Genomic DNA, 23,304 nt, shown 5'->3' on the forward strand with positions numbered 1-23,304 from the left:
CCGCTCGTTCAGCCACACTATATAGCATTCTGTGTACTGTTCTGTGTCTGCTGGGAACAGTAGTACACCGCTCGTTCAGCCACACTATATAGCATTCTGTGTACTGTTCTGTGTCTGCTGGGAACAGTAGTACACCGCTCATTCAGCCACACTATATAGCATTCTGTGTACTGTTCTGTGTCTGCTGGGAACAGTAGTACACCGCTCGTTCAGCCACACTATATAGCATTCTGTGTACTGTTCTGTGTCTGCTGGGAACAGTAGTACACCGCTCGTTCAGCCACACTATATAGCATTCTGTGTACTGTTCTGTGTCTGCTGGGAATAGTGGTACACCGCTCGTTCAGCCACACTATATAGCATTCTGTGTACTGTTCTGTGTCTGCTGGGAATAGTGGTACACCGCTCACCCGTCACTGTATAGCATTGTGCTCTGTGTCGCTGCTGGGAATAGTGGTACTGTATAGCATTTCTGTACTGCCACTGTACTGCTGCCAGTCAGCGTGTACTGTAAGGATAAGTGAAATGAGGAAGAAATCCGGTGAAAGAGGGAGGGGCAAGGGAAGAGGTGTTTCCCCTGACGGTTCACGTACAGGCCACAGGGGAGCACCCAAGAAAACCCACTCAATACCGCCCATGTTGTCCAGGACAACAACCCTCACAAATCCAAAAGAACAGGACCAGATAATTACTTGGATGACCTCTCAAGCGTCCAGCAGTGGGTTAAGCAGCACCAGCACATCACGCACGAGGTCCGAGTCCTCAGCCAGTTACAAGGAGCCAGTGGGCACAAAGCTGACACAACCGGCAGCGACACCACGCACACAACTGCCAGATAACCAGTCCGATGAATTACCTCAGGACACAATGGGGTATTCGCAGGAGCTATTCCCAGCCCAACAAACTTCCACCTTTCAAAGGTCAATGGAGGAACAGCCAGAAATGTTGTGCCTGGATTCACAACCGTTAACTGTGGGAAATGCACCGCGCACTGAAATACAAGGCGAGTCCGAAGAGGACTCGGAAACCCAAATCCCAGAGCAATTTGGGCAGGAGGGGTTGCAATTGCAGGAGGTCGGCCGACAAGATCTGGAAGACGACGTTGGAGTGTGCTGCGCAGAGGTTGTTGTGGGGAGCTCTACTCCACGGCGGTGGCCCACAATGACATATGACGAGTTTGAGGAGATGGAAGAGGAGGGTATGGACAATGTGGACAGAGACCCAGATTTTGTTTGTGAACGAGAACATCGCCGTCGTAGCAGCAGCACAGATGAGTCTGTTGAAGAACACACTGCTGCACGAGTTCGCCTTGTGCCACAAGGTAGGCGGCGCGCAATTTCAGGCACCACAAGCGTGGAAGTTCAAGTGAGAGGCAAAAGAGGAGCAAACAGAAATCGCCAGCAAGGAGGCAGGTGCTCCAAAGTCTGGGCTTTCTTTGAAGACTGCACTGAGGATGTTACCATGGCGATTTGCAAGGTGTGCAAGACCCGCCTGAGCAGGGGGAAAAATATTAACAACCTCTCCACCACCAGCATGAGCCGTCACATGCTATCCAAACATCCCACTCTTTGGGCAAACGCGTCAGGACAGGGTACCAGAAACAACACTGCCTCCCTTGGGTTCACCAGACCCGCCTCAGCAGCAGCAGTAGCCCAGCCATTGCGTGGTTCACAACATTCACAAACATCAGACGACGCTGACACTGTCACTTTCCGGAGTAGTGCTCTTGAGGTCTCCCAGTGTTCATCAAACACAACAACCAACAGCCCTTCCGTGTGCAGCGCTACGGTTCAGTTGTCTGTGTCGGAGATGTTTGAGCGCAAGAGGAAATTGCCAGCAAATGACCCCCGGGCCGTGGCAGTAACAGCCAGCATAGCCAAGCTTCTGGCCTGCGAAATGCTGCCATATCGATTGGTGGAGACAAACAGCTTCAAGGGCATGATGTCAGTGGCCATCCCACGTTACGTGGTTCCCAGCCGCTACCACTTTGCACGCTCTGCAGTGCCTGAGTTGCATGAGCACGTGGTCAGCAAAATAACCCGAAGCTTGAAGAATGCCGTTGCCTGCAAGGTTCACCTCACCACTGACACCTGGACGAGTGCGTTCGGCCAGGGTCGATACATCTCCCTTACCGCGCACTGGGTGAACCTTGTGGAGCCTGGCAGCGATTCCTCACCTGCTACGGCACGGGTGTTGCCCACGCCACAAACAGCTGCACCGCCGTCCCTCCCACTGGATAACAACAGCAGCACCTACCTCTCTGACTCCTTCTCCTCCAACGCATCTCAAAGCTGTACCTCATCCGGAAACGCTAACCCAGCAGCAGTAGGATCGTGGAAGCAGTGCAGCACAGCTGTTGGCATGCGTCAGCAAGCGTTGCTGAAGCTAATCTGCCTTGGGGATAAGCAGCACACAGGGGAGGAAATTTGGAGGGGAATAAAGGAACAGACGGATTTGTGGCTGGCACCGCTGGACCTGAAACCGGGCATGGTTGTGTGTGATAATGGGAGTAATCTCATTCGCGCTTTAAGGTTGGCTAAGCTGACACACATCCCTTGCCTGGCGCACGTGATGAACCTAGTAGTTCAGCGGTTCCTGAGGACATACCCAGGCGTGCCCGATCTGCTGTTGAAGGTGCGTCGAGTGTCCAAACATTGTAGAAATTCCAGTACTGCTTCGGGGGCACTCGCCAAGATGCAGGAGCGCTTCAATCTCCCCCACCATCGCTTGCTGTGTGATGTCCCTACGCGCTGGAATTCTACGCTGCACATGCTAGCCCGCTTTTGCGAGCAGAAGAGTGCAGTGGTCCAGTACATGACGGCGCAGTACCGAGGCGCATCCGGCCAGCTGCCAAGCTTCTGTGGATCCGATTGGGCCAACATGTTGGACCTCTGCCAAGTCCTCCAAAATTTTGAGCAATCCACGTTGCTTGTGAGCAGTGACAACTCTTCAGTCAGCATTACCATACCACTGCTGTGTTTACTGAAGAGGTCGATGTTAAAAATCAAGGAAACAGCTGTCATGATGCAACTGGGGGAATCTGAAGGAGAAAACGATCAGCGTGATGGTACCAACATCAGGCCATCCGCCTCAGGGAACGCTGGCCCCAGCAGCTATGACGAAGAAGAGGAGGAGGAACAGCTGGAGTTGGAGCAGGAATTTCATGCCACCACTGACGAGGGCCAGAGCGGTGCACGTTGGACTTCCACAATTCAACGCGAATGGTCAGCAGAAGCAGACCAGGAGGAAGGTGACGACTATGATGCATCACAACAACTATCACAACGCTCACAAGAGGATGATGAGGATTCTGGTAGGACTCTGGCACACATGGCTCAATTCATGCTAGACTGCATTGAACGTGACCCACGCATTGTGCGCATTCTGGACAACACCAATTACTGGGTTTATACCCTTCTGGATCCACGGTACAAACACAATGTTCCAAAACTGCTTGAAGAAAGAGTCAGACAGGTCAAAATGGAAGAATACCAGCAGGCCCTTGTGGAGACTTTAGAGAGGAGATTGACATCCTCCCCCTCCTCTAGCCAGTTGTACGCAGACAGACTGACTTCCGCAAACCCAGGACGACCAGGAGGGCAGCAAACAACGCAAGCCGCAGCTAGTACCCAAAAGGGAATGGTATCGGCAGTGTCCTTGGAGTGGGAAAATTTTCTGACACCCATGCAGCCGCAGCCCACTGAACAGCAAGCGTGCAGATCCACCTCCAACACCGATCGCCTGGAGAAGATGGTCAAGGACTACATGTCAGATGGCGTAGCTGTGTCGAACCATCCATCTGCACCCTTCAACTATTGGGTATCGAAGCTAGACACCTGGCACGAACTGGCAATGTACGCAATAGAGGTGCTGGCTTGCCCGGCAGCCAGCGTTATGTCGGAACGCTGTTTCAGTGCTGCCGGAGGCATCGTCACAGATCGGCGTATCCGCCTCTCTACAGAAAATGCAGACCGTCTGACTCAAATTAAAATGAATCAATCCTGGATTGGAAATGACTACGCAACACTCCAGGACCCCAACCAAGTAACATGACCAATGAACATCTGGGATGGTGTTGCGTTTCCGGGCCCTGTTTATTGAACCTCTCATCTGTATTACATTTATGACTGCATGGCGGTACAAAGCCTGCTATCCGCACGCTTCTTGCCCTCATGCAAGGCCGGGGTTGTTGTGTCTCACAAAGCGTGGCCTTCTTCTCCTCCTGCGCCACCCTCCTCCTGTTCCATCACGTGTGCTGCTGCTGGGTTAGCGTTGCCGCGTGGTCCCTGTTTATTGAACCACTTATCTTTATTACATTTATGACTGCATGGCGGTACAAAGCATGCTATCCGCACGCTTCTTGCCCTCATGCAAGGCCTGGGTTGTTGTGTCTCACAAAGCGTGGCCTTCTCCTCCTGCGCCTCCTCCTGTTCCATCACGTCTGCTGCTGCTGGGTTAGCGTTGCCGCGTGGTCCCTGTTTATTGAACCACTTATCTTTATTACATTTATGACTGCATGGCGGTACAAAGCCTGCTATCCGCACGCTTCTTGCCCTCATGCAAGGCCGGGGTTGTTGTGTCTCACAAAGCGTGGCCTTCTTCTCCTCCTGCGCCACCCTCCTCCTGTTCCATCACGTGTGCTGCTGCTGGGTTAGCGTTACCGGTCCCTTTTCCTGGAACCTCTTATATGTATTACATTTATGACTGCATGCCGACAAAAAACATGTTACCTGTGCAAAGAAAACAGACATTTCCCGCATTTAAAAGACAGTTTTCCCTTTGAAACTTTAAAATCGATTTTCTCAAAAACTATAAGCTCTTTTTGCTAATTTTTTTTTCCTCTTGTACCCACTCCCAAGGTGCACATACCCTGTAAATTTGGGGTATGTGGCATGTAAGGAGGCTTTACAAACCACAAAAGTTCGGGTCCCCATTGACTTCCATTATGTTCGGAGTTCGGGTCGAACACCCGAACATCGCGGCCATGTTCGGCCTGTTCGGCCCGAACCCGAACATCTAGATGTTCGCCCAACACTAGTGTTCGCCCAACACTAGTTGCTACCCCTGGATGCTTGAGGAATTATACCAGAACACTGGCTGGGTGCCTTCCTTTGTAATATCCACTTGTCCCTGGTCTCTCTTAGTTTTTGTAGCAATCACTAAACTGCGCTTTTGCCTGAGATGTGGTGACTGCCAATCGGTCCTATCTGACATGGGTGAGAGTACTACCTCGGTGTATGACTGTTCATGGTCATGCAGCGCCCATCCCCAAAGTCCAAGCATCATAATTATTGACAGGGCTGAGACAATTATGCACGCTTTCCCCTCTGAGGTTCTATGGAATCCTACGTCCATGAGTCCCAGTCTCCGAGGTGTGAGGATTCTAGTGGCTGGTTGGGGAGTGAGGATTCTAGTGGCTGATTGGTCTGCATCTGGGTAGGACTCTAGGGTCTCTGTAGGGGGCACCATCTCTCCCTGTTCTACCTCCTCAGTCATCCCGCTCAGGGCTTGTACCCGCTATGAGTAGAGGAAGATCTCTAACGTTTCCTTTACCCGCTGTGACTGTGATCTTGACTAGAGCTCAAGCAAATGTTCCTGTCGCTCCAGAGCCCCAGGAGCCACCACATCCCCTCGCAGGATGCTACCTATTCTGTCCCTTTCTCTGGAACAGGTGCCCTCTTACAATGTGTCAGGTGAACCCAAGAGTTCCTTTCCGCCACTCTGACTGCTGTAGGGGTAGCAATCAAAACCTGGTAAGGTCCCTCCCACCTGGGGGTATTCCAATGTTTTCTTTTAATGATTCTGACCCATACCCACTCTCCTGGGTTTACAAGTAAATCCTCACTTACAGCTGGTCCCTCTGGGGGGTTCCCTGGTGATCGTGCCCTCTGTCTGCAGGTGTGTCTTAAGTAATCTGCGAGCTCCCACTCCTCTGGGGAGCCTTGGACTGCGTCAAATGCCGGTATCCTGTATACCCTGCCAAACAGAATTTCATAGGGTGACAATTTGTCCTTTTCTGGGGTAATTCTCATACTTAACAACACCAATGGCAGGCACCACATCCAGCTTTTTCCTGTTTCTGTCATTGCTTTACTAAGCTTATTTTTAATTGTGCCATTAGCTCTTTCCACAGCCCCAGCTGATTGGGGGTGGTAGGCACAGTGGTTCCTTACATCAATGTGCAGTGTGCTTGTCAACTGTTTGATGATCTCATTTACAAAATGACTACCATTGTCACTAATCATTTTTTCTGGTATTCCCCATCTGGGTATGATTTCTCTAGTCAATGCTTTTGCTACCGTGAGTGCATCTGCTTTGGCTGTGGGGAAAACCTCTACCCACCCTGAGTATATGTCCAGTATCACCAGGGCATATTTCTTTCCTTCCGAGGGGTTCAATTCAATGTAGTCCAGCGCTACTGTGTGGAATGGGTAGGCTGGTGTAGGTGTGGTGCCTATGGGTGGTTTTAGCCCCTTTGCTGGATTATGCTGTGCACAGATAGTGCATTGTGACACAAATTTTTGAAAAAATGTGCCCGGGCAGTAGAAATGGGCAGTAGCAGTAGCTAGGGCAGTAGAAATGGGCAGTAGCAGTAGCTATCATTCCTCCTGTTGACACATGGGTAACACCATGTGTCATTAAGGCAAGCAGTCTGAATAAGACCCTGGGGAGACAGACCTTGTTGTTTACAGCATATAGACCTTGTGCATTGAGGGTGGCTGAAGCTTTGAGCCAGGAAGTCAGCTCTGCTTTTGGGACATTTTGCTGGAATTCTGTTAGTATTTCAATAGAAATGGAGGTGAGCGAGGACTGTGAGGTAGCTAGTGTTGGGGTGTCTTTGCTCACAGCTGCTTTTTTAGCTTCAGAATCAGCAAAGTTATTGCCTCTGGTGACAGGGGTGTCATCATTTTTGTGAGCTGCGCACTTGACTATAGCAAGTTTCTTTGGCAGCTGGACACTCTGTAGGAGCTGTTCCAACAGGGACTTATGGCGAACAGGTTTACCTGCCGCGGTAATCATGCCTCTGTTACGCCATTGTGCAGCAAAAGTATGCACTGTAGAGAAAGCATACTGGCTGTCTGTATAGATAGTGACAGCCTGATCTTTGTACAGGGTGCAGGCACGGGTGAGAGCATGAAGCTCGGCAGCTTGGGCTGAATAACTAATGGGCAGTTTACCAGACTCTCTTACTTCATCCAGAGTCACTACTGCATAGCCCACTCTATTAGTACCTACTAGATCTTTGGAGGCTGAGCCGTCCACAAAGACTAGTGCACCCTCTGTCAAGGGTTCAGACTGAAGGTCTGGTCTGGGCAGGAACTCTCTGCGAGAGCCTTGCAAACAGTCATGGTGGTCCTCCGCATCAGTCAAGTTATCTGATGTGGGAAAAAGTGTGGCTGGGTTCAGAGTCGTACAGCGCTGCACCTTTAGGTGAGGCTGGCCCAGCAGGGTGGCAGCACAGTAGAGATGGCGTGCAGGAGTAAGCAGTGTCATTTTATCCTGCAACAAGAGGGCATGAACAGCATGTGGAACAAGCACTTCTAAGGGATGGTACAGCACAAGAGAGGCAGTGATCTCAACAGCCGTAGCTGCAGCAATGACAGCCTGAACACAGGATGGTAAAGCACAGGCTACAGCATCAAGTGGGCGTGAGTAAAAGCCCAAAGGTCTTTGTTTGTCTCCCCACCTTTGTGTCATTACAGCTGTCATGCATTTGTCTCTGCAATCAACATACAAATGAAATGCCTTAGTATAGTCAGGAAAGGCGAGTACAAGGGGATCCTTAAGTGTTTGCTGACAACGTTTGAACTGTTCATTAAGTTCATCAGTCCATACAATTGTGTCATTGAGTGCCATGGGATGTTGATGTATGGCATTGTAAAGTGGTTTCACTAGGGCTGAACAGTGTATTATCCAAGCCCTGCAATAGTTCAGTGTTCAGAGAAACGACATCATGTCTTTTTTTGTTTTTGGCTTAGTCATGGTCTGTATGGCCTGAACTCTGGTCTGCTCTAAGGTTCTGCCAGCTGCTGAGATCAGTTGGCCTAAGTATTTGACTTCAGGCAGACAGAACTGCAATTTGGCCTTTGAGGCTTTGTGACCCTGCTCTGCCAGGAAGCAGAGCAGCTGTATGGTAACCTTTTCACATTTCTGAGCAGTAGGGGCCCCTACCAAAAGATCATCTACGTAAATGAGGAGTTTGCAGTCCTCTGGCACAGGGAAGGGCTCTAACGAGCGAGTAATCTCCTGTGAGTAGATTGCTGGGCTTTCACAGTATCCTTGAGGCATCCGGGTGTACGTATACCTCTTGCCCTGGAACGTGAAAGCGAACCAGAATCTGCTGTCTGGATGGACCTCGACTGAATAGAATGCATTTGTGAGATCCACGGCACAGGTAGGTGTAATACCATTGAGTATGGTGTTAGGGTCAGGTACCACAGGTGCCCTTGGTATTACAGCGGCATTAACCGCTTGCAAGTCATGTACTAATCTGTATTGTTGCGTTACAGGTTTGAGTACAGGGAAAATGGGCGTGTTACAGGGGGAGGAGTCACATGGTATTAACACCCCCCTTTCAAGTAGGCCCTGTATTATGGGACGGATACCTGCCATAGCTTCTGGCTTTAAGGGGTACTGTGCTTTATATGGCCTGTAGGGGCCCTTTGGTACAACAACGATTTGCTCAGAATTTTTGATCAGACCGACATCAGTTTTAGACATTGCCCACAACTTCTCCGGAACACTGGACAGCATGTGTCATTCTAACTTCATCCTGCAGTTGGCCTTGGTAGGCAAACTGGCAAGGTGTGTGAGGATACCCACACACTCTGAGAACCTTTCATAATGGTTCCCTGTTGTTCTCCCCTGTTTCCATCTCTTCAGGAGCTTTCCCCCCACCTCCCACTTTCCCCACTTTGGTTTGTACAGGGAGATGTGAGGTGCTGAATCATGAAGTGTGTACAGGGTGTCCTGCAATATGCCTTTGTTTGGCCTGTGAGCCCAGCCTGGGATTGTGACATCATACAGTGTGTTCCCATTATTGTCTTCCCAGAGGCCATCAACAGCTATTTTTACTGTCATGCCCAGTGGGAAGCTTGCTTCATAGTCTGTGTCGCTACTACCATTAAGTATGACATGAGTGGTAACATGAGGTACTTCTATCACGTCTTGGTCATTACTGGGAGAACCTGCGTCCCTCGTCATCCAGTCAAGTACTTCATTTCCCAGGATGATCCCATACCAGTGGAAGCCCATGCTTTTCCCATGCTCACCCAACTGCGGGGAGGGGAATGGCTGCTGCAGCCTTTTAATCTGTAATGAGTCTCTGCCGGGTTCAATTATCAGTCGCAAGTCACCTATCAAATCTCTCCCACACAGGTTTATAGGACATTTGCGGGAAATCACAAAACTGCAAGACACTGTTATGCCTGACAAGGGGTCCCTGACCTCTATGGGCTTAGTGGTGGGCTCGCACTCCACCCCTCCCCCTGCATTCCGAGTCAGAACAGTGCCTGCTTTTTCCCAGCGAATGTAAGTTGAAGCTCCTAAGACAGAGCGACACGCACCAGTATCCACCAGAAATCTGATCTTTTTCCCTCCCACTAGCAGGGTTATTTCAGGTTTGTGAGTGTCCGCGTAATCAATGTTTATACACGTCCTCTGGTGCTGAATGTCAGTCTCACTTTCCCTGCTGTTTGTACCGTCTAGTCATGCAGTGGGTCTACTTCTCCTCTCCCTCTTTGGGCAATTTCGAGCAAAGTGACCTTTCTCACCACAAGAAAAGCATTCCCCTCTGTCACGTCTCCCCTCATAATCTTTGATCCTTCGCCTAGGGCGAGGCACGGTGTCATTCACATAAACACAGTCACTACTGTCCTTGTCACTGCTGCTGTCATAGTCTAGAGCATATGTGGCAGCTGTGTTAATTTTCTTTTGCTTTTTTTTTTCTTGTCCCTAACAGTTCTCTCTGCATGCCTAGCATATTCCAGAAAGTCTTGTAACCTGCAAGTACGCCAGGTCACCAAATGCTTGTGGATAAACCACTGCAAGTCCTCTCGCAAGGATCTGTCTATTTGGGCTTTAAGTTGCTGTTCCCATGGACTGTCATCAGCCCTGTTTGCAGGCCTTGTAAGGCCACTGTATTTGTCAAAAACATCCATCACCCTTGCTACTAAGTCATCTACAGTTTCAGTTGGTTTTTGGGTTATGGATGAAAGCTTACTGTAGTCTGGGGTTACTTTGTAATATGTTTCCATGCGACCTAGTACCGCTTCAAATGCGTCTTTCAGCGCTTCACTGTTCCAGTCAAAAAGTTTAGATGGATCTGTCCCTACAGCAGGGTGATAAATTTTCCATTTCTCATCCACCTCACTCCAGGAAGTACCATTCATTCGCCTGAGGACTCTGTCGCATTCTAATGCTGTCAATTTAAAGCTAGCTCTCAAGCCCCTTAGGCCTTTTACACAGTCTGCTATATCTTCCTTTGGGGTAGGAATACCTTTGAGAGCACTGATCATGTCATCCTCAGTCCAAGGTCTGTAGACCTCCTGTATGCTTCCTGAGCCATTTGGGAGTTCTATCATGGGCATAGACTGCACCACTGGGTCAAGTGGTGGGGAAGGTGCTGTAGGTACTTCCTCTTTTGGCAAGGGTGGATATACATTAACATAGGGAGGCGGAGGAGGATGGGCATAATTCTCCTGTAGGTGAGCCTCCCCCTCCTCCTCCTTGATGGCAGGTTTCTCCTTCCCTGATCTACCCCTTCTCTTCTCTGTCTGTTTTGGTTCAAGTTTAAATGTAGTCTTTTTTCTTGTCGCCCTGTTAGCGGGGGCGGACGCAGATCTATGTGCGGCCACCGATCTAGCTCTGAGCCGGGGTGACCTGCTGACTGGGGAAGGAGACCGGTCACGCCTATCGGCTACCTCGTCCTCCACCTCCTCCTCGTCATTACTTTCTGGGTCATTTTGTCGTGTGTGTGCAGTCACATAGTCACTTTCAACAACATCAGTCTTTTTCCCAAAGTAAAATGTACAAACGTCTTTCTTTTTCTTATCTGCCTCATCCTTCCATATTTCTGCTTGCTGCAGACCAAACCTTTTTTCTAACCTTACATCACCTTTAGCTTCATCCTTAATACGTTTTATGAGGGCCCGGCATTGCTTTGGGTGTAAGTGACCCGGGAATTGAAACCGCGCCCGCCAGAGGCCACACTTCTTTGTGTAAGAAGGATCCCTCCTGTGCATGATGACCTCGTCATCTGTAGCCTCTAGAGGACGGGGTTTGTTACTTCCTTGTCCCATGCCTGGGTTTGAGAATTACAAATGAGCTATGACAACAACTATTTTCAGTCCCTTTCTCTCTGGACTACCTTAAGGATTTTTCTATCACCTCACGACTCAAACATTCACATCTACTCCTGTGAATAGGAAAAAGGAAGTAACACTTACGTTTCTGCAGTTGGAATCAATGGACCCGGGACCCTCAGTGAGTGGCACGCAATGTCTCTGAACTGTCTCCTCCGTCTGTGGTTCTTTGGAAGCAGCTGTTGAGGACGATGGAGTCTGTGTCGAGTGGCCTCTGTTGACAGGTTACCTTGTGGGTCCCCGGAGGACTTTGGGTGGACGTCAGCTGTGATTAGACGTCCAGCAGCACTCGACCAGAGGTCCAATTCGTCTACGATCAGTGCTTCCGGTTCAAAAAGACCAAAGATGTTGAAGTAAAAAGCAACCTTATCTACTTAGAAGCACCGGAGGAAACAGAATTGATTTCAGAAACAAAGCGTTGTTTATTACACACGTGCGGCTTCTCCCTGGATAACAAAGAGTCTATGATAAGCACAGCTCTACCCAGAAGAGAAGTAACTTTCCCGCGCAGCTAACCCCCCTATATAGTCCTCCGTTGTCTTCTGGGTGTCTCTTTGGTGATGTCAGGTCATAGGCGGTGTCATCAGGGAAAGTCAGTATCTGACCAGTAGAAGTTCAGAGTTCGATGCTTTCTCCTTATATGTCCTTACTGAAACCATGGCTCCCTGGTGGTTCCTCATTCTGTGTAAGACTCATGTACAGACAAGAGTGGGCCTCATCCTCCAGATGCACTCGCTTCCTGTAGAGAGTAAAAATATCCACGGCAGACTGGTGCTCTTTTGAACACATTCATCACCCTAGTTCCTTAACCCTAGTTTCACTGACAGGCTGCCTTAAAAGGTATCACGCAGCTGCTTAAACAGTAATACTGAGTTAACCCTTTAACACTTGCTAAGCTTGATGCACAAAACACATATGATTATATCCACAGCAGTCACACAGGTGCAGGGAAATGGTATGCAGTGACTGCTGCTATAATACAATTGTGCAGTCACACAGGTGCAGGGAAAAGGTATGCACTGACTGCTGCTTGTAACGATTGGTGTCAGCAACACAGATTTTTCTGATTATTGGTGATCTGCAGTATCACCAATAATACAGATGCTATACCTGATTATGTGGTGATCTGCAGAATCACCAATAATACTAGTATAGCTATACACAGGACAACCAATTTAGAGTAGTGTTTTGGTGCAACAGTAATGAGAAGAGGAGATCTCCCGAGAAGCGGGAGACTCAGAAAATACTGCAGCCAAGAATTCCCTGAGGAGCAGGGAACTCAGACTGCACTGCAGCCAGTGGCACCTGAGGAGCAGGAACCACTGACTGTACTGCAAGGAATGTCACCTGAGGAGCAGGTGATAGAAGACTACACTGCAGCCAGGAATCTCCTGAGGAGCAGGGGATTCAGATAGTACTACAGCCAGTGGACACCTGAGGAGCAGGGACCACGGACTGTGCTGCAGGGATGATCACCTGAGGAACAGGTGATTGCAGATTAACCTTCAGCCAGGGATCCCCTTAAGAGCAGGGGATTCAGACTGTACAGCAGCCAGTGGACACCTGAGGAGCAGGGACCACTGACTGAGCTACAAAGACAATCACCCGAGAAGCGGGTGATTAAGACTCTACTGCAGCTAGCGGACACTTGAGGAGCAAGTGTTGCAAACTGTGCTGCAGGACTGGACACCTAGAAGGCAGGTGCCAGCTCTTAGCAATTCCTCACTAGTGGGGGACCCACTAGTGGGAATAGGGAGGTCAGACAAGCCGGGTCAGTAACGCACAGACAGATAAGGTACAAAGACAGAAGGCTGATTCAAAGTAAGGTACAGGCAGAATCGGCAGCAGTAATCAGATAGGCAGAAGTACCAAATCAGCAAACAGAAGAGTAGTCAGGAAAGCAGAGGGTCATAACAGATAATAGTAGCAATATAGCAATATGCTAATCTAGGTGTGAAGTCATTGGTTTCAACACCTGGGATCTAGACTAAAGAATAGTACACAAATATCACAATGCAACTAGTACTTTAAACTATCAACAGAAACTGGCTAAGTGTGAATTCCCAGCTCCAGCTGGTTCTAACACACTGTAAGATCTGACTAAGGTCTGAGCGCTAGCACATTAGTGTTTGCAACAGCAGACAACCAGCAACTGACAGGCTGGTCCTATATATACTCAAAGGCGCTCCACAGCGCCGCCCCAGTCACTCAGCAAATCAGAAGCACTGCTGGAGTCAGCTGACCGGCTGATCAGCTGACTCCCCTTTACTTGCATAAAGGTCCTGTCGTCTGGCGCGCGTGCGCGTAGCTCTCAATCTGTGTGCACTAGAAGGACCAGGCAAAGCAGCAGCACGTAGCTGGGTGGCAGAGGCCACCGGCTGATACGCGGAGATAGCCGTCATGTTGCTTGGCAATGCGGCGGCATCTCCGCTATCCTTTACCCTGCTATAATACAATTGTCCAGTCACACAGGTGCAGGGAAAAGGTATGCAATGACTGCTGCTATAATACAATTGTACAGTCACAGGGGTGCAGGGAAAAGGTATGCACTGACTGGTGGTGGTATTATATAATACAAAGTGCAGTCACACAGAGGCAGTGAAAGGTATGCACTGAATGTGCTGGGCCTGGCGCAGTACAGCAATTAGCAAGGGCCTTCTGCGACACACAGGGCTGTATCTGCAGTGTCAGTGGCACACACACACACACACACAAAACACATCAGAAGAACATTAGCTCTCAAAAGAGCTGTTTTGGTGGTGCTTTTCATCAACAAATATCAGCAAGGAGAAAGCTAACAGACCTCCTAACTAACACTTTCCCTCCAGAATAAAAACACATACATAAAATACACAGCGCTTGGGATTATCTGATACACCACTATCAATGTGATATGAAGGAAAAATACAAATATCTATATCAATATGATTAAACAAACATGACCAATATGGTCTATATATTCCTTATATCAACACAGTCCTCAAATTTTGGGACATCAAAAGACCCAGCACAAAAGTCCTAATAGGTGCGCTGCTGTCTAGGAATGAGTCATTTCCTCCATCAAAAACATGTTCAAATTCAGCCAAGCGCTTCCATAATGAGCTGTATAGCCGTTTTCTTTTATATACAAAATGGCAGTCCGCTACACCTCCACCAGGGTCACCCTCTGGGGCATTAACAGGCTCCCCTCGAACTCTCTTTTTCTCAAAAGGTCATCAGCCCAAAAAGCTTTCCTTCAATAGGCAGCAGCATAGATTTCCACAATTATGTATCTCAATGACAATAAAAGCCTTCATTGCGCAGCAAATTTAAAAACAATGTACTTTATTGTGCTATTACACTCATGTTTAGCAGATGTATTTCAGGCATATGGAGTTAATAATGGGCTCCCCCCCGTGCGGCCTCCCGGGCTGACCGCCGTTATGTTGTTATCCAGGGTGCGAGCTCGCTTCCACCGCCAACCTCCCTTCGCTAAACGCAAGCCTCCTTCCGCATGTGGCTCCTTCCAACTAGTTTCTTCACACCCACGTGACTCATTCAGGGGATCGCTTTCCCTATCTCTCCAATGTCTCTCCCTTCTCTCACTAATACAGCAGCACACAGAGTGAGGACATGGCCGACACTGCTGCCTTTTATAAGGAGGAGGGGGGGGGGGGGGGGGCTCCAGGAGGGAGTGCAGCCTGATTGGCTGCCATGTGTCTGCTGACTGTGATGTAGAGATTCAAAGTTTAGCCCAATGATGTAGTATAGGGGGCGGGTCGAACTCGCTAAATGTTCGCGGTTCACCAGCTAAGTTTGCGTGAGCAAGTTCTCTGGCGAACCGTTCGGGCCATCTCTAGTCCCAGCCTGCACGTCATCAGCGGGGAACAAGCGCCGAGACCCGGAAGAGGTGGATTCTGCCCGGTTCTCGGCACAAACATCGGTATTCACGGGCCAGTTCCTTATAAGTCTCTTGTCACTTGATCATATGTTCTGCCTCACCAAAGTGTGTTTGGGCGGTATCATAGACCATTTAGGAAGAAGTTGTGGCTTAAAGCAGGGAACACAATGGCTCTCATACATCGATTGATTTTGTGTTCAGAGATACAGATGGGATTTATGACTTCTCCCTTTAATTTTCTTACAGTCGGGAAATACGAGGATGAGACAGCAAAGCAGTCCTGCTGGAGTAGTTATCAGAGCTATTTGTTATTCTGGGAGTGTCCCGAGTGGCTGAGCAAGGAGGACAAGGAATGCTGCTTTTACACTAGAGAATACTTCCACAATCTGGTGTCTGCTGGTCATGTCAACCTTGCCAGTATCAAGCATGGCGAAAGATCTTAGAGTTTGATGCCAAAATCTCATCAGAATTCTGGGCAATAAAAATACCTGTAGTTAGATCATCATCAAATTCACCCCTCGCCTAGGGCTTCTTATGGCCCCTATACTTCCCATAATACCATATATAATACAATAACATTTTTAAAGGACTTCCATAGGACTCAAAGCGCCCCTCTAAGACTACCATAGTCCTGAGTCTCCCATAACACCCACCTCCCCAGGAAGACTCCCAATGATTCCCCGACCTTTAATTATACTTGCGTCTGCAGTTAGGCTCCCAAAGGTGCTTGATACTCCTTTGATTGATAGGGAGGGTCGTCATTGCCAAATTCCGAATCCAATGGCATTGCATATTGTTCCCACAATACTCAATGCTCCTGGTGCTATGTCTTTTCATGGTGCTCATGATACTTTCCTTTAGACTGTAAGCTTGCAAGGGCAGGGTTCTCTCACCTTTTGTGTCTTGAAAGCTGCTATTCATCTTGTTCATTATGTTACTGTTATCACTGTAATAACTACGATGTCTACGAATTCTGTATTTGTGTATATAACTATGGTATTATGTGGCCCATGTTTAATTTTTACAATGTACAGTAATATCTATACAATGAATTGTGTGCTCTATAGTGTATGTACAATACATAAATGTGAACATCCAAATAAAAAAAACTTCAATCCTTATAAAAGTCAACCTAGAAAAATGGATTGCAGTCCTATTCACCAAACATATAGTGCATCCATTATTCAATCCCACGGATGCTGCGCTCTCATTAAAACTGTTCACCAGCCTCCAACTTCCTGTGCCTTTATACTCTGTTATACATATAAAAAAAAAGAAAAGAAAAACAAAACAATAGCGTGACTCTGTAAATTATGTTTAACATCACCATGTGTATCCTTAGGCTGGTTTCACAGTGGGACTTTAAAGTCCCACGTTACAGCAGCCAGTAAGGCAGCCTAACTCACAGCACTGTAAAATCAATTGTGCTGTTCACAGTGCACACGTTGCCTTACATAGTAACGCAGCACGTTTAAACAAAGTGCTGCGTGCTGTACGTTATACTGGGCTAAGCCACGTTAGACTGTTTGCACATACTCAGTAATGTTGGAGGAGGAGGTCTCCCCTCCTCCTCAGCAGCCAGCCACATGGCTAATTAATATTCACTGCACTGCAGAGACTGGTGGTAGTACTGTAGTGTTGTCCGGATCATGAACGAATCGTTCATTTGATCCGGATCTTTTTTGTGAGTCGAATAATCCTTATCATCACAATGAAAGATTCGGTTCACAGTGGATGTCTGTCTGGAAGAAACAGGAACATACAGAATGTACAGTGCAGGGAAAGTTCTGTCCTGCTAGTCATTTCACCCAGTCTGCTTCCCTAGTAAAATGATTCAAATGATTTGGTGCAAAGATCCGGATCTTTTCAATGATCCGATTCAAATGATCCGAATCCTTAAAAAGATCCAGACTTCCTATCACTAACCTGGAGTGGCTGCTTTGAGAGCTGCATAACGCAGCTCAATCTGACGTCCAACTTCAACACCACCATACGTTGCGTTAGGGGCACGTTATGCGACCATAACATCCCCTAAAACACAAGGTCTTGGTGTGTAAGTAGCCTTAATCCTGTGTGAACCCGCCACACACTCAGAATCTAGAGCTCCTCACCCTCTGTGATGACTGTCAAATCACAGATAGCTCATACGCTTTATTACCAGTGATGTTGTTCCATGCTTCCTCTACCATAAACAAAGCTGCATCACTCACCAGGACACCTGGCCTCTCACCTTATCTGAATGCTGCCATGCCAAGTTATAGGACAGCTACAATGTTTGATAAGATCCAGGGTTAAAACATCTTCCCAATCATCCGAATAAAGTATACCATTTTCACAATACTTCTACTCCACCGGATAATTAACCTAATAACTGAAGGGAAAAAGTAGGGTATTAGGTTAGCGCTCAAAAACAGTCTCTATTTTGGATAAAAAGTCCAGGCTTGACAGTTAATTTTCAACAACTGCCTCAATGAAATGTAATCTACGGCAGGAATATAACCCCAAACACACAGCCAGCGCTGCCATAAAGAACCCACCTGTGGCGTATACCTGAAGTGGCCGGTGCTGAGGTGTGGAGGTTGCCAGAGAGGCTGAGGGGTGGCCTATACCCCTGAGGCGAAGTCAGGCCCATTCTGGCCATAGGATCTGGTGAGTTTATCTACGCTGGGGGGGTCGTAGCCCCATGATGTTATGCTGAGGCAGTTGTTGAAAATTAATTGTCAAGCCTGGACTTTTTATCCAAAATAGAGACAGTTGAAAACAACATCCATAAGCCAGCTCTAGTCCACGTCTTTAGGCTCCGCCCAACGCGTTTCATACCAAACACTCATCAGGGAGTGAGGAGCTCTGGATACTAAGTGTGATGCGGCGGGTTCACACATGATTAACCTCCTTGCTGTTCTGATTCTTTCCAAATTTTAGGGTCTAAAAGAGGTGCAATTTTTTTTCACTCTTTCATACCCTAAAACCTGAAAAAAATCATTCTGGCAGGGAGATGTGCAAGAGAATAAAAAATTTACCTTCCTGGGCTCCAGCGCTGCAGTTTGCACTTTCACCACAAGATGGCGCTAATATACATATAAACAAACTTCTCTATATTTCTCTAATATAGAGAAGTTCGCTTTACATATTAGCCCCGCCCCCGATGATGTCACGCTGCCACCACCGCTCTGCTGCTCTGCTTGGCTGCCGGGTCCCCAGAAGAATAGCAGGGACATGGGGGATCCCGGCGGCCAGGGAAAGACCCCACACTGCCGGGGAGAGAGACTGGAGTCCCGCTGCACAGCGCGATCGCGCGCGGGACTCCAAAACCTAAGGTAAAGCTCTGCAATGCCTACCCCGACCTGAGCTCGGGATCACTGCTAATAGCTTCTTTTTTCTACCCCGAGCTCAGGTCGGGAAAACCGGCAAGGAGGTTAAGGATACACATGGTGGCGTTAACCATAATTTACAGAGTTACGCTATGTTTTGTTTTTCTTTTCTTTTTTTATATCTATAACGGAGTATAAAGGCACAGGAAGTTGGAGGCTGGTGAACAGTTTTAATGAGAGCGCAGCATCCGTGGGATTGAATACTTACAATGTACAGGGTCACACAATATGTTGGAGCATTGTAAATAATAATAATAAAAATAACAATTGTTGAAATTTAAGTATGCTATGCTTGAATTCGGAGGCCTCGGTTACTTTAGATAATTGGTTTTAGGAAAAGGACTTGGTCTGCAGAGTTTCTCTTTAAGGAGGATTTCTCTTAGAGAGAAATAGAGGCATTTATGAAAGCACGATGTAGAACATTGTGCTGTGTCTCCCACAAGGCCCGAGCTCGTTATCAGCTCAAGATGTACCGACATCCAGGCTGCCGTGGAATAAACAATAAGTATTTTTATATTTCCTAAAGGTAAACAATGGCCAGGGAACATAAAACAATGTTCTGCTAAGAACAAGGGGACAGGTCACTGGAAATGGGATTTTCCAGAGCATGCGCAGTAAAGACTGGGCAAGTCAGTCCATCACATGCTGTTGATGGCCTATCACAGGCTGAGTATGTGATCGACAGTGGACTCCACCCACTAGGGGTGGAGTCCAGGGTTAACTCTTGACTAGCTGTTTATAAGAAACAGACAGTCTAGGGGAGCTCACTTTCCAGTTTCTTCCAGGTTCCACATTCATTTCAATTTCTGCTTATACTTCTTACTCGCTGTATCTGTCTGCTGTATGTAGGCCTAAGTGCAACGTAGCATAGATATTTGTATGATAAAGCATGGTTACCATTCACAAGGAATGGACCAAGAGCCGCAACGCTTAAGAGGACTTACTACAGACCAATTGCTTTGCTGAGGTAATGGACATGTAACTAAGATAAGATTGCTGCTGAACACACCTGTATATCTCTTTGCCGAATAAACTCCTTAAACTCTGAAGATGTCTAATCAGTTCTATCTCCTGTGATATGGCGCCAAACAAAGGTGTAGTGTTGTTGCCCATAGCAACCAACAAATATTTATAATAATAATAATGATGATAAAATAAACCTTCTCAGTAATGCTTCCAATGGTCACCAGTCCTTGCATAATAGTCACCTTTCCAGTAACTTTTGATGATTCCTCCTACTTCCCAGGGAGATCCTTCAAGGTCTCTATTACTCCCATGATACTCACATCTCCAGTAAGGTTTTTGATGATCCCCAGACTTCCCATGATATAGAGTGACCATATTTTTGTGGGTCCAACCTGGGACGGGTGGGGGAGGGGGGGGGGGCGTGGGGGGGGGGGGGGGGGCGGCGCGCGCAGCGCGCCGCGGCGAAAAGTGGGAAGGAGTGAGGAGCACGCAGCGGCGAAGACTGGGGGAGGGGGGCTGCGGCGCGCGAAAAAATGGGCGTGGCCATGACATTGTATGGGCGGAGCTAACGTAATGATGTAACAGCGAGGCATAAGAAAGCAGTGTTTACGCCATGATGTGGACAAACGAGACTTTGTATCATGGGTGTGCAGAAACTGTGTGATGCTAATAGTATACCGTAACCACAAAGCAGCAAACATAGCCATCTATGACCATTAAATAATAAATGCAGTAACAGTTACCCCGGACACCAGAAAATAAACGCAATAGGCAACATGTCAGTATAAAATAAATGCAATGCGGGCAACATGTCAGTACAAAATAAACGCACTGCGGGCAAACATTTCACCAGAAAAGAAACGCACTGCGGCCAAACATTTCACCAGAAAAGAAACGCACTGCGGGCAAACATTTCACCAGAAAAGAAACGCACTGCGGCCAAACATTTCACCAGAAAAGAAACGCAATGCGGGCAAACATTTCGCCAGAAAAGAAACGCACTGCGGGCAAACATTTAGCCAGAAAAGAAACGCAATGCGGGCAAACATTTCGCCAGAAAAGAAACGCACTGTGGGCAAACATTTCACCAGAAAAGAAACGCACTGCGGCCAAACATTTCACCAGAAAAGAAACGCAATGCGGCAAACATTTCGCCAGAAAAGAAACGCACTGCGGGCAAACATTTCGCCAGAAAAGAAACAATGCGGGCAAACATTTCACCTGGAAAAGAAACAATGCGGGCAAACATTTCACCTGGAAAAGAAACAATGCGGGCAAACATTTCACCTGGAAAAGAAACAATGCGGGCAAACATTTCACCTGGAAAAGAAACAATGCGGGCAAACATTTTACCTGGAAAAGAAACAATGCGGTCAAACATTTCACCTGGAAAAGAAACAATGCGGGCAAACATTTCACCTGGAAAAGAAAGCATTTACTCACCTGGCAGAAGTGTCCGGCCTCTGGCGCGCTGCTCCGTCCCGGGACCGTCTTCCTCCTCCTGCTCTTCTCTCCCGCGCTGACAGGGCTACGGCAAGATGGCGCCCGAAGCCCTGTACTGACACAAATAGGTCTCCAGTACAGGGCTTCGGCAGCCATCTTGCCGTAGCCCTGCTCGCCTGCCGGTGTCGGAAACAGACACCGGAAGAGGAGGCTGGAGCGGGGCTGCAGGCAATGAACTGGCACGGCGTCTATAGACGCCGCTGCCAGTTCATTGAGGAGAGAGTGGCCAGAGTCCCGAGGCCGGGACGTCCCGCTGCTGAAAGCGGGACGTTTCCCGGGACCTCATTAAGCCTGGGACAGCGGACCCCGAATCCGGGACGTGTCCCGGGCAATCCGGGACGTCTGGTCACTCTACATGATACTCTCTTCTCCATTAAAGCTATCAATGGTTTCTGGTCTCCCAAGGATAGTTACCTTTCTCTTAAAGAGAACCCGAGGTGACATATTGTTATCCTAACAGGACCCAGAGGCATGTCGTGTGCACAATGTCATGCCTTTGGGTCATTGTACCGCCGCTGCCAGGAAGGAAGGAAGTACTCCTGGGTCCCGGCTTGGCTTCCTTTGAGGAAGCTAACAGAGGCGGGGAGCGGCGGGGGGAGCCTGGAATCGAGGGGGAGATGCTACGAGGATGACTGACAGCCTCACATAAATAAAGCCAGCTAGCGACTTATCATATTGTCGGTAGCCTAGTGATCTTTTCAGGGGGTGCAGCTCGGTGCAGGGGGGAGGGGGGGGGGGGCTGGCTGTGGCAGTACAATGACCCAGAGGCATATCATTGTGCACACGACATGTCTCTGAGTTCTGGTAGGATAACGATATGCCACCTCGGGTTCTCTTTAAAGGATATTTGAGGAAAGGGAGGGGGGGGGGGGGGGGAGGGTAAGATTTTCTTACTTGGGGCTTCTTCCAGCCCCTAGCAGTCTATCAGGTCCCTTGCTGTAGTTCCACTGCCCTCCAGTGCGCTGCTGTCCTCTCTGTGGCTGCGGCTACTGCTGGTAGCCTGTACATCCGCACACCTCTCTCTATTAGAAATGTCACAGACATCAAATTTTGGGTCCACGGACACCAAACTCGAACTTCCATAAAAGTTCAAAGTCGTGTGAAGTGGGCAAACCACCATAGACTTCAATTAGCAGGTGAATTTTAAAACCTACAGGGACTCTTTTTGGCCACAAAGGTGATGGAAAAGTTGTTTCGAGGGGTCTAACACCTGGACAGGGGCATGCCGGAGGGGGATACATGGCAAAAGTCTCACCAAAAATTAAGTAGTTGACGCAGAGTCTGGTTTTAACCCCTAAAAGGCAGAAATCACATTACATTTCTACATAAAGAGGAATAAAGGGCTGCTTTAAAATGTCCGGAGTGTGTACATGGTGGAAGTAAAATGGTTATATTCGCTTCACAATGACAGACCAAACGCAGCATTTACTGAGATTGAGCACTGACAGATCTGTAAGACACTTAGGTGTGTGGTGCTGCATGTGCGCTGAACTGAATGGACCAGTGAAGGTGTGTAGCGCAGGCCATGATGGGAAGTTATTCTCAGGCCCTGCTGGGCCAATTTGCATATTTTTTTTTTTTGGTACACGCAGCTAGCACTTTGCTAGCTGCGTGTACTGCCGGATCGCCGCCGCCACCCGCCGATCGCCGCGCCCCCCCCCCCCCCAGACTCCGTGCGATGCCTGGCTAATCAGTGCCAGGCAGCGCTGAGGGGTGGATCGGGACTCCCTTAGACGTCACGACGTCCATGACGTCGGCGACGTCATCACGTCCCGTCGCCAAGCCCTTCAGGAAATCCTGTTCTTTGAACGGGATTTCCTGATCAAAGATCGCCGGAGGCGATTGAAGCGGGCGGGAGGATACCGCTGTACAGCGGCTATCATGTAGCGAGCCCTAGGCTCGCGACATGATTTTAAAAAAAAATGTAAAAAACACTGCTGCGCTGCCCCCTGGCGGATTCTAATAGACCGCCAGGAGGGTTAATAAAAGTGTACAATGGAACCAGTGCGCAACCTAATTGTTATATTTTTTTATTTTGGCTTATTTGTGAACTCCTTCTTGCTAACTAGACAATGCAGCCACGCGAGATTGAGCGCTACCAGGTCTGGACACTGGTCAGTGACACTGACAAGAGATGCGATGACTTAGCTCTGCACATGTATACATAGGTTTTGTAATTTGACCCCCCCCCCCCCCCCCAAAAAAAAAAAAAAAGAAAAGA

At 48.4% G+C, this 23,304-nt stretch overlaps 1 protein-coding gene across 3 annotated transcripts in view; it reads left to right on the forward strand.

The window, feature by feature from the left end:
- Positions 1–16,369, forward strand: part of LOC137527947 (uncharacterized) — a 189,620-nt gene extending 173,251 nt beyond the window's left edge. For all 3 annotated transcript variants that reach the window (XM_068249065.1, XM_068249067.1, XM_068249066.1), the window contains one exon: positions 15,490–16,369. In XM_068249065.1, coding sequence (XP_068105166.1) covers positions 15,490–15,686 — 197 coding nt within the window. In that variant the 3' untranslated portion in view covers positions 15,687–16,369. The remainder of the gene's footprint in view (positions 1–15,489) is intronic.
- Positions 16,370–23,304: the final 6,935 nt, after the last annotated feature.

This window comes from Hyperolius riggenbachi, chromosome 8, assembly GCF_040937935.1.
Source record: "Hyperolius riggenbachi isolate aHypRig1 chromosome 8, aHypRig1.pri, whole genome shotgun sequence".
Classification (NCBI taxonomy): Eukaryota; Metazoa; Chordata; class Amphibia; order Anura; family Hyperoliidae; genus Hyperolius; species Hyperolius riggenbachi.